Genomic DNA, 12425 nt, shown 5'->3' with positions numbered 1-12425 from the left:
CACAGATGCACAGAATGTCAATGAAAGTGATTCCGCCATCGATCCTCCCTCTCCTGCCCTCCCCTAGACAACCTTCCTGGCTCCAGTTATATTTCTCCTGAAATCTCTCTGGCTCCCTAGCTGATTTCTAAATTTTTTAGGGCTGAGAATAAAACCTAAGGCCTCATTCTGCAAGTGAAAATGTCCCCTTCCTGGGATACCTGTATGTGAACAGTCATCCTTTTAAACTGCAGAGACTATATATATCACTTTGACAATGGCGTACATTCACTACAGTCACACAGTACTTGGTGACCCCCGCCCCTGCCTCCCCATCTCCCTCCCTCCCAGTACCGAGTATCCAGGTTAACAATGTTTTATTCCCATGTAGACACATAGTTGAAGGTGGCATTTCCTTTAAGGAACCTCAGCCTTCTTCCTCCCATACCCTTCCTCCCTGGCTCCACTGAGAATCTCCTCCATTATCTGGAGTCCCTCTGGTGTCCCAAATACTCCCTAGCCCAAACATATTAGAGAAAACATGTCCCTTCAGGGCAAGACACCATGATCACAGAAACTTGATTTTTAAAAAGCTTTTTATTCTAATGTGCAGTTGCTGTAACAGTACATTTTTTAGTTGTCACAACTTGGGGGCGGAGGGTCCTGCTAGTGGGCGGAGGTCAGATGTTGTCACCTTACATCCTGCTCTGCACAGGACAAGTCTACACAGCGGCCATCACCCATCCCCAAACATCACTAGTGCCAGAGTTGAAGAAGCTGGATCAGAGTGTCAACTAATGAGCCAGAAGTACCCCTTGAGTGGGTAATTGCCTTCCTGTTAACACCTCAGCATTTAAAAAATAATGGGTTTGACCTAAATTCAAACAAGCAGTACAATTTATCTTTTGGGGTAGCTTCAGTGAATTCTCCTTTAAGTTCCTCAAAGCTGTTTTTTGTTTGTTTTGTTTTCCCTATTGGTTTTGCAGGCTAAGAAGATTTCTCTATGGAGCAGTTCTTGAGAGATTTCTCTATGAGTCGTTCTCAATGTAGTAGAATGAGACAGATTTTATACATGTAAACATGGTGAAACAAATAAAAACCAAGTAAAGTCCGGCCCACCCCATCTTAAATGGGCTGCATGTCTAAAAATGGAAATGTGCAAATATGAAGTTCTTTGAGCGCATCTTCAAATATGAAGTATATATGAACACATGTTCTCTTTCTGAATTCTCTAATCAGTCACCTTTTGGGATTAAACACCTAGTCACTGCGACTGCAATTGAGAAAGTCAGCATATATTTAGAGTTTAGGGTTGTGATTTTATCTCTTTTTCTTTTCTTTTTTTTTTTTTTTTTTTTTTTTTTTTGGTACTGGGAGGTGGAACCCAGGGGCTTTCTACCTCCAGACTACATCCCCAGCCCTATTTTATAATTTATTTGGAAACTGGGTCTGACTAAGTTGCGGAGAGCCTCACTAAGTAGCTGAGGCTGGCTTCGAACCTGTGGGATCCTCCCGTCTCAGCCTCCCAAGCGCTGGGATTACAAGCGTGCGCCACCACGCCTGGCGGTATTATACCTTACAGTGGCTGAAGCTGCCCTGATACATCATAGCCACTCATGTATTGTTCCTTCATGTGTAGGGAAACATAAGTTTTTATTTTTCTTTTGTCAACTTCTGCTGATGGGAAAGATGAAATTTAGAAGATGCAGAGTCAATCAGCTTGCCTCTGAAAAGGGTGAGCTCTTACCAGAATCAGCTGCAGGAACACAAAGAACAACTTAGAATGAAGTTTGAGGTACACTGAGGCTCCTGAGTGGTAAGAACACTGCCAGTTTGCTCCCCTCTCCGTGTATGAAATTCTGTTCCCAAATGAAGCCAGATCATCAGGTTAATTTCATAAAATGTGTATCAGGTTAGAAGAAGTAAAGACCAGAAAACAAGTACCTTTATCAGAAAGACCTAAGTGAATCGAAGGACGACCCACTCAAAGGCACTGCCTGGGCTAATCCTGAGGATTCCTGTAACTTGCAGTGCTTCCCAAGGCCGGGAGCATCTCCCTACAAGGACTGAGGCCTGGCCAACACCCAGAAAAATGGGCTCTTGCCTGACCAGGGATGGGGATGCCTCAGGAGGTGGTGTGATCTATATCTCTAGGGGGACTAAGGTCAGGAACATTGCTCTGCGGGTCCAAATGTGGAAAGACAGGATGAAATGACTGGTTCTATAATTAGTCTCCTGGTTTTATGAGGAATTCTGAGTGTGTGTGTGGGGGGGGGGGTGAAGGTTTATTTAGAATAAGACCTTGCATTCTTACTAATTTTTATTCAGTTATTTTAAGCATACATCACCAACTTCAAGTTCCCAAATCCCTTCACAATAGAGCAGGTTTGGCCATTGTAGTGTAATTTCTAATGCTGTAACAAAATACCTGAGCCTAGGTACTTACAAGAGAAAATTTGTTCAGCTCATAGTTTGGGAGGCTGAAAGTCCAAGATGGGGCAGCGTCATCTGGCCAGCCAATGGTGAGGGCTCATCTGGCTGCATTATAACATGGCAGACAGCATCTTATATCATGAGTGTAAGAGAACGATCCCATGGAAGAGGGCCAGCCAGAGTGATACAGGAGTCACTCTTTTTACTAGGGGTCACATTTTATAAGCAGTACCTCTCTTGTGAGCGAACTGGGATTCCATAATTTCTGTATGAATTCCTACTGAGAGCATCAGTAGCCTAAGTATGTTGCACTAATCCTCACTTCTTAAAAGTTCTACCACTTTTTAATATGGACATACTGGGAACCAGGCCCCCGGCACATGACTTGGGAAGCAAATCACATCCAAGCTATAGGGGCCATTATTATAATAGAACCCGAGATATTTCATGGTAGGAAAGGGAGTTAGTGCTAGACCCCAAGTTTGTAGTTTTTTATTAGTTACCTCCATAGTTTTCTGTGCCTGTTATTTGAGAACAAAATTAATGTACTTAAGTAACATGACTTGAAGAAACAAATGGAGATGTTCCCAAGACACAGTCTTGTAGAAGAAAGTCAGACAGCAGACCAGCTAATCCTAAAGATAATCAAAACAAATGAGAATATAGTTTTGTTCAAGCTAGAAAAGATAGCCTCTACTCTGTTTTAGCGTAGGCAACCTGTAGCAAGTTCTAAGCGAGTATTTTTCTTCTACATGTAGTATGGTTCTTCTTATGTAACAAACTCAAGCCATCAATGGAAGGGGTCAGAAAGAATGAATGAAATTAGAAGTGATGAGCCAAATATCATTATTGTGATTCTATTTCATACACACACACACACACACACACACACACACGTGTGTGTGTGTGGGGGGTACTGGGGATGGAACCCAGGGGACCTCTACCTCTAGGCTACACTCCCAGACCTATTTTATATTTATTTGGGAACAGGGTCTCACTAAGTAGCTGAGGCTGGCTTTGAACCTGCGTGATCCTCCTGTCTCAGCCTCTCAAGTGCAGGAATTACAAGCATGCGCCACCACGCCTGGCGATTCTATTTCTTACACACCTTGAATGTGTACTTGTAGACGTGGGGTCCAGGAAAGTAGTACTATTTCAGGAGTTCCTAGACTGTTTTTGAAACAGGCCTTATTATTCTGTAAGAAGAGAATATGTATTCCCAGGTGTTATTGTAGAATTATTCATTTAACTAAACTGTGTTCTTTTTAGCTCTGAATTTTAGTTCCATAATTAAAATGGACCAAAAATATTTTGGAGTATACCTAGAAAAATATTTTCTATGTATCAATATATTTCATAGATATTTTCCATATTATGTCCAATAATAGAGGTAGACTTGTATGTTTATAAGTAGTATGAACCTAAAAGTTTATATAGGTGTATGCATGTATTGTAAGTAATTTTCAAAATTTGGAAAACTATAAAGTCAATTAATAAAAGTAACAGTTCTTTTCGCTTCCAAATTATCTTTGCAGTAGTCACACTGATTAAGGATTGATTTTTAAAAGTATTTGAGAAGCACCTCCATCATGTGGATTAGCCTATGTGACCATTGTGTTGTATTGTGAGTGCGTGTCTGGTACTGGGGCATGAACCCTTGGATGCTCTACCTCCTAGTTATACCTCATCCCTATTTTATTTTATTTATTTTTTATTTTGAAACAGTGTCTCACTAAGTTGGGGAGGGCCTTGTGAAGTTGCTGAGTCTAGCCATAAATCTGTGATCATCTTGTCTCTGCCTCCCAAGTACTGGGATTAAAGGTGTGAGCCACCGTGCCTAGTTTATGTGATCATTGTTGAGTTTATTCACAGTTCTTGAGTGTTTATCAGTTTCTGGCATAAAGTGAAAGGTACAGATTCACTTCAGAATGTCCATACCAGGGAGGCAATGGAAGAATTCGGCGTGATGAGCGAGTAGGTGCAAGTGAGCCTGGGGCTTTCTGGAAGGGCTGGGGACGGTTACCTTCCACAGCCTGAGGACAGAGGATGTGATTTCCATTGGAATCAGAAGAGAAGTCCGGGAAGCAGTTTGGAGCAGACAGTGGGAGCGGGATTGCATAACATGATCAAACAGCTTACTTCTCAACGTTGGCCTCTTGCCACAGAAAATGAGAGAAGCAGACACTGATTTGTGTCCATTTAAATATTGGTCAACCAGCTGGGCACAGTACTTGGGAAGCTGAGACAGGAGGACTTCGGATTGAAGGCCTGTCTCAGCAATTTAGCAAGATCCTGTTTCAAGATAATAAAAAAGTAAAATGAGGTTGGGGTGTATCCTGGTGGTCGAATACCCATGGGTTCCACTCCCAATACAAAGAAAAAAGAAGTTAAATATTGGTCAACCCTCCAAAAATCTTTCCAAAAATAGTTTTTTCTCACATTGGCAAAGAAGGGCACAGAAAAATGTCTCAGTCAGTGTCTTTGTCCTTCAGAGCCTTTTTACTTAAAGTGAATCATTTAGACGAGAAACATTTCTTTCAGCAGTCAACATTTTTCCTGGGTGGGGGGTTGGTTATATTTTCACAAATGTCTCATCTCTTTGTATCAACAAATTTTACTTTTTGAGCTGCTCACTGTGTTCCTACCTTTTTCTCTTTCTGTCAAATTAAGGAAAATGAAGTAAAATCTTGAAGACTCCATGTTACATGTACTATTTTTTTTCCTTAATTCCAAATGGCATCTTCCCTGTAGATGTAACAAAGAAAGATCTGGGCTGGGAGACATAGACACATTTTTAACATTATGTAACAAAGAAAGATCTGGGTTGGAAGACAGAGACACATTTTCAACATTTCTTTGAGATTTAATCTTATCTTGACAATCTCTATATTTTACCAGAAAATGGTCAATTGGTAAAGCTATTAAACTTTAATGGTGGTCAAAATGGATTTGTGAACCACTTTTCTGTTTTCATTCAAGAACTAGAATAAAAGACATAAATTATTTGTTTTATGCTCAGATAGTCTTTCATATTCAGCCCACAAAAGCCAGTATGTGTGAATCTTTAATGGAAATAGTCACCTTTCAATTTGCTGTTAGCATTTTATTACGCGTATGTGCTATTCTCTGAAACTTTGTTCTAAAAGTCATCATTTTGCATGAGTTCTTTTTTTTTTTTTTTTTTTTTTTTTTTTTTTTTTTTTTTGGTGGTACTGGGGTTCCTGGAAGCCCTTCTGCCTCCGGGCTACACTTCCAGACCTATATTATATTTATATATTTGGAAACAGGGTCTCTTAAACCAGCGTGGCTGGCTTCGAACCTGTGCAATCTTCCTGTCTCCACCTCCCAAGCACGGGGATTACAAGCGTGTGCCACCACGCCCAGCTTGCATGAGTTTTTTATACACTATAAACACAGCCATATTAATATATTCAAATGAGTGTTAGTAAGAGAAAATAGTTTCTTCTTAATGCCTCAGTCTCAAGCAAGATAAAAATATAAAGAGCAGCAGTAGCTAAAAAGAAAAAGGGTCATACGAAGAACATTAGACGAAGAAGAAACCATAGATGAGCAAATAAGGCGACCTAACTGAGGGGGACAGAGAGGGAAGAGGGAACTTCCCTAATGTACATGCTATACATGCACAAACATATCAAAGTCAACCACTAAGCTAACAGGAGAAGGAGGGAGGGGGAGGGAATGAGGCGGGAACTGGGGAAGGGCTGAATGAGTGACTTGTGTATCACGTCTACCATCCTGTATTCCATTAAAATGTATAACTATGATGCACCCATAAAAATTTTTTTTAAAAATTCCAAAAAATAAAGTAGTAATCAAAGAGCAAGACCAAGAGAAGAGTTTCAGACACGTGAGTTCAATTTCTCTCACTTTTCTCACTTTCCACCTAAGGCCCCTTCATTCATCAGTTACCCGCACTCTCCTTTTCAGTAACATGTGATTGATAACAGGTGCCCTCCTCCATCTCTCTCCATCCACCTCTGTAAAAAGTCAATGATTCTCTTAACACGCTTGTGTGCAAGAGACGCTTGAAACTAAATATGCTTCATGCACACCAATCGTTATGACAGTGACTCACCAGGGTTCAAGATATGATTCCCAAAGTGAGAGGCGGTAGGCCTCGTTTTCTCATTTGTATGTGGAAGCTAAAAAGTTAACCTCGTGGAATTGAGAGGAGAGCAGTGTTTGCCATGGCCTGCGGGGATGGAGCGGAGCGAGGCCGGGGAGGAGATGGGTAACATGCACAATGGATAGGCATGATCGCTTCTAGTGTTCTGTAGCAGAGTGTAGGGTAAGTATGGGGTACAATTAATTGTATATGTCAAAGCAGCTGGTAGAGAGGATTCTGAATCCTCTCACAAAATGACACACTCGCAAAAAATGATAACCATTTGAGGTTATAAATATGCCAATCACTCTGGTCCAACTGTCATTACACATTTGAGTGCATCTATTGACATGTCACACTGTACCCCATACATATGTGCAATACTACATGTCCAAGAAAAGTAACACATTTAATAAACAAAAAGAAGGACCGATGCATAAAGAAAAGTTCATAAAAAGTATATTAGTGCACATTAATACAGAACGGGCATTCACCCAATGGGACTATGCTTCTCTTCCTTCTCTTGGCCTTCCCTTCCAGCCCCCATTGCTCACTGTCCTCATTCACAGGCACTTTCCTGTGCTGCTGCACACCTGGTGTGCCTTAGGCTTGGGCTCCTCTTGTGTGCACAGGCTCAGACACAGGGCAGTCCACCTATTGTAGCAACACCCTTCTTAGTTTGGTCGTTTGGTCATACGTACATTCTAGTTGTATGTTTCTGTGTGATTAGAACAATATTTGGGTGGATGCTGAATTGTATTTTATAATAATTCATTCATGACAGTAGAATGTATTGAGATTATTTGATTACCAGTTTATGAAGAACAGCATATGTCATGTTTCTACTTTATGAACAACTTTACATAGGTAATATATTTTTATTTATGTGATTTTTTTCAAAAATGGTATTGAACAAAAATCTCTAGTTTCAGAGTAATAACAAACTATCAATGATACCAGAAATAGTGTTAGAATTCACCATATGCCAAGGTTTTACAAAAGTTAAGCTATTAAATCCTTATAGGTTTGTACAAAAAAGAACATCCGGAGAATATCATCATATTTATTTGTGTATAACCTTGTTCCAAAATAACTGGGTTCTACTTCCACTAATTATTATTTCTGCATTCCTGAACAAGTTAATCTTGTGTGTGTGTGTGTGTGTGTGTGTGTGTGTGTGTGTGTGTGTGTACTGGGGATTGAACTCAGGAATATTCTTCTTCGAAGCTGTATCCCCAACCCTTTTTATTTTTGATTTGGAAAGAAGGGCTTGCTAGGTTGCTGAAAGTCTAACTGTGTTACTGAGGCTGTCCTCAAACCTGCGATCCTCCTGCCTCCGCCTCCCAAACAGTGGGAGTACACGTGTGCACAGTCACACCTGGCTTTACTTAATCTTTATGTCCTTTACTTTCTCCACCTGTAAAACATTTCACAGTGTTGTAAAAATAAAATATTTCTTTTTCCAACATGGTCTTTTAAAAAATTATGTATTTTAAACTTTCTTTCCATTATCAGGGGTACTTTTTTTTTTTTTTTTTTTTTGGTGGTACTGGGGGGTGGAACCCAGAGGCTTTCTACCTCCAGGCTATACTCCCAGACCTATTTTCTATTTTATCTGGAAACAAGTTCTCACTAAGTTGCTGAGAGGCTCACTAAGTAGCTAAAGCTGGCTTCAAACCTGTGCGATCTTTCTGTCTCAGCCTCCCAAGTGCGGGGATTACAAGTGATTGCACCACCATGCCAGGCATCAGGGGTATTTTTAATGAGACCATTCTACCTCCAAACACAAAGCACAATATGATGATACACCACCTTACATTTTGGTGTAGTAAATACCATAAAATTCAAAGACAGGCTCCATTATATTAATTTCTGGAGTCTGAGAGCTTTAGTCTCCATATGGGGAAGTGATTTCAAATGGCAACCCAGTTCTCAGATGCCTTTCATTTTGTTTAAAACCTTTTCAGTTCTTTTTCAACATACTAAAAGTGTTATATCCCCAGTGGGGAGCACAAATGGTGCACATTTTTCTTTATTATATTTTTACTTTTGTGGGAATGTTTGTTTCCATTTATGCATTATTAGATGCCTTTAGCAGATAAAGATATCACATAAAATTACTTTATTACTAGAGATGGTGAAATTGCCATGCCTCGAAGTCAGAAACAACTATGCCAAAATTCCAAGAACAAGAACAATAATGTTGCGTGTGTGATTTTAGTGTCTTTAGAAGCACTTTATTGTTTAGAAAATGAGCATGGATAAATACCGATTGTTTCCCTGGACAACGTTTTCTTATTCCAGAAGTCAACCATAGCTCAGTGTGCTCTCCTCTCTCCGGACAGGCACCAGCATATTCACCGTCTATGAAGCTGCCTCCCAGGAAGGCTGGGTGTTTCTTATGTACAGAGCGATCGATAGCTTTCCCCGCTGGCGATCTTACTTTTATTTCATCACTCTGATTTTCTTCCTTGCTTGGCTTGTTAAGGTACTGGAAAAAATTGTATGAGTAAAGTCTATATTTTGGAATAGTTCTTCAAGTCTTTTGTGCATTTTGGGTTGCTCCCTCCCCATGTTTGGTAAACATGCCTTATAATTTTCTTTCAGAATGTGTTCATTGCCGTCATCATCGAAACATTTGCAGAAATCAGAGTACAGTTTCAACAAATGTGGGGATCGAGAAGCAGCACTACTTCCACGGCCACCACGCAGGTACAGTATCAGCAAGATGATGCCCAAGCCACTCAGACATGGGTGGAGCTCATCCTCCCTGGCCGTGGGACTGGGATAGCTCTAGTGCAATGAGCTTCTGCCATCTGATACAGCTAGGGGGCTGTTTGAGTGTACAGGTGCAAGAGTCCAAACTCAGGACAATCAAGTCCAACTTTCTTGGTGAAGACCTAAAGATAGCTATATTTTTTTTAACAACGCTGTGGGTCATTATGATACAAAACCAAGATTATCAACCAATTATGGACCTTTGATTTGATTCTGGTATCATAAGTCCTGCAAAGCACTTGCGAATCTAATATAGCACCTGTGGAATCTCCCATTTCTAAGAGCATTCATAGTATGTGGAAGCCTAGATAATGACTCTTATGTACAGGATTAGAAGTTTTGGGGTAGAAAGTATCTTTCCACCAGTAACAATACAATAAAGTATGAAGAAGACCCCTTGGAATGAATTCAAGCCTTTGAGTCAGAGGGTTTTATTTATTCTTAAGGGTTCCTATAAACTTCCAAGAGACTGGAGATGGCCTACAATGTTACTAAAAGCAGTAAGCAGTGAATTACATCAGAGGGCAATTCACAGCCAATATCTTTTCTTTTACGTGTAAAATTTTTTGTCTGATTATTTTATGGTGATTAGAAAGAGAAAAGGCATATATATAGATAGATAGATAGATATAGATAGATATAGATATCTATACATATAGATATAGATATCTTCTAGTATGAATCTTTATTAGAGAGAAAAAATTCTAGAAGCGAGAATGAAGTGACTTAATACATTGTAGATGTGATTTAAATATTAAATTCTAAAAGAAATGTGATAGTAGTTTGTAAAGACTTCTACTGATCTATCAGCAAAAAAGGCAAGATACAAAGTTTACTTTGAAAACCTTCAAATTGTCCAGATGCTATTAGGCATTTGATTATTTATGAAGAAGGTTAAAGCATATAGATGTAAAGTCTGAAATGTCCAGCCAATTGATGGTAGTGTTAATGTGATTCAATGTTGGTGAACAACTCTTCAAAGTTCCATGAAAGATTTTTTTCTTTAAATTCTATCTAGGTTATGTCATAGCTGCCGGGTAGGAAAGACTTCAAGTATCAACCAGGTCAAGTTCTTATTGCTTCCATATCTTTCAGCAAAATACGTGAAATAATGAAGTTCAGAGGCCATTCTGAGGTGACAGCCTCCCGGAGGGCATGGTTTTGGTTACAGGCATCAGAGACCTAAATGGCACCTGGAACCATGAGCTCAGCACTTCACATACATGCAGAGCTCCGAGAAGATGCCCTGAAATGTCTTTAAAACCATGCGATGCTTATTAGGTAACGCTGCTGGATAAAATCGCAGCTGGAAATGTAGTGTTTGGGAGTGCCACCCAATCAGCCCCACAGCTATAACAGAAAGCAAAAAGCAAAGACTTTGAACAAAGTTGTACACAATAATTTTGATGCAAAATTGTACTTAATCGGGAGGCATAAGTTGGTAATTCAGAGGGAATGCATCTAGAGGTAATCACACAGAGATCTGTGAAAAACCTTCATTAAGAAAAACGCTGTGGCTGAGGACCAGGTTGCTAAGCAACTAAGCTCCTGCCAGCAGCCTCTTGGAGAAAGGCCACTTAGGCAGCCTAGCAACTGCCTGGGGCCCGCCCACCCCTTAATCTCCACTTGCAAGAGGCCCTGATGCTTTTGTGTGTGTGGAAGGAGAGACATCATTTGCTGTGATGCTGGTACATTTGTAAAATCTGACCAAGCTCTGTGAACAAGGACTTCTCTTTAGGTGGCTTAAAGTACTAAATCACCAGTTTCTAATTTTGATAAAACAGGCTTGCAGGGAATAAAATAAAGATGGTTATGTTATAGTAAAGCACACAACTTTTCAGACATGAAATATATTCTTGCCTTTTTTTCTGGTATGTGGAACATTTAGTGTTCAGTATATTTTGTCACTAAAGGGACCCAGCATGTTGGGCTTATTGATATGGCAAGTCTGTAGGCATCCCATGACATCCATGGGTATATAAATATGTGAATATATATTTATATATAACATATGTAATATGATATGTATATGTTATATATATAATATATGTAATATAATATACATGAATACATATACATACATTAAGTGAACAAAGAGGCATCTTGAGGAGTTCACTAGGAATTGGCTCTGATATGGACCATTCATAACGGAATCAGTGAAAAGAATCTTTCTTTACAATAACAAAGTAATGTTTTCAGTTAAAGGGTCCCTACCTGGGAGTCACAGCATAGACACAACTTACAGAAAAATGAATGCTAGAGGTCTTAAGCTGTAATACAGTGTGCAGTAGGAAAAGGTGAGAAGTGATCACACAGGTCATCATGAGCCCACTTGCACTTTGAAGGGCCGTGAAGTTGAGACCCCTAACCTCACATAATTCTTAGATGGGGATAACTGTTGCTATATATCTGGTAAGGGATTGAGTTATAAGGCAAAAGATTCATACTTCCACAATATAACAGCCCCTATGCCAGTCTGCCAACATTTTAGGGGTATTACCCCTGCTCCGGATGCTGGAATGTATAGATGTGCTGGTAGATGAAGTCCTGGGCCCAGCATCTCTTTATCCAGATCATCACTTCCATTGACTGAAGACTTCACTTCAGACACCTGCTATCCAGCCCAAGGTCCTCTGACCTCCGCTGGCTCGTAGTAGGAATGAGTCTATCCCAGCTTTCCCCAAAATAGAAATGAAAGAACCATTCAACCTCAAGGCCACCCAAGGCCACTTCTCTGCTGTGCTCAGGAATAGAAAATAGGCTTCTGGAAGCCAGCACATACTAACGTTTCTAAATAAATCATGGCCCACTGGGATCCTATTGGAGTCTGATAAATAAATATTCTGTTTCTATGAAGAAAGCAAGAACCTCTGCCTCCATTGTTATCTCTGACAAAGCATCCTGGTTGACACAACTTTTCTGAGTTAATATTCTCGAGTTAAGATAGAAGACTGAGAAATGTAGGGTTGTGACAGGAATCAAGGGCGCTTTTGACTGACCAATCTAACCCTCAAAGACAGGACTGTCATGAAAATTGGTCTCCTTCATTCCAAGCAGTAACATGAATAAATATCATTAAACTGCATGAGAAAGCAAGGCCATGCATGCA

At 40.0% G+C, this 12425-nt stretch overlaps 1 protein-coding gene across 1 annotated transcript in view; it reads left to right on the top strand.

Annotated features, from left to right (window-relative positions):
• NALCN (sodium leak channel, non-selective) overlaps positions 1-12425 on the top strand; it is a gene marked incomplete at both ends in the record, with an annotated part of 325849 nt that overhangs the window by 88308 nt on the left and 225116 nt on the right. The window contains 2 exon segments of the mRNA XM_080690305.1: positions 8884-9026; positions 9146-9250. Coding sequence (XP_080546431.1) covers positions 8884-9026; positions 9146-9250 — 248 coding nt within the window.

This window comes from Muscardinus avellanarius (genome assembly GCF_963383645.1).
Source record: "Muscardinus avellanarius genome assembly, chromosome: 2".
NCBI lineage: Eukaryota > Metazoa > Chordata > Mammalia > Rodentia > Gliridae > Muscardinus > Muscardinus avellanarius.
This window is presented reverse-complemented; position numbering and strand designations above follow the sequence as displayed.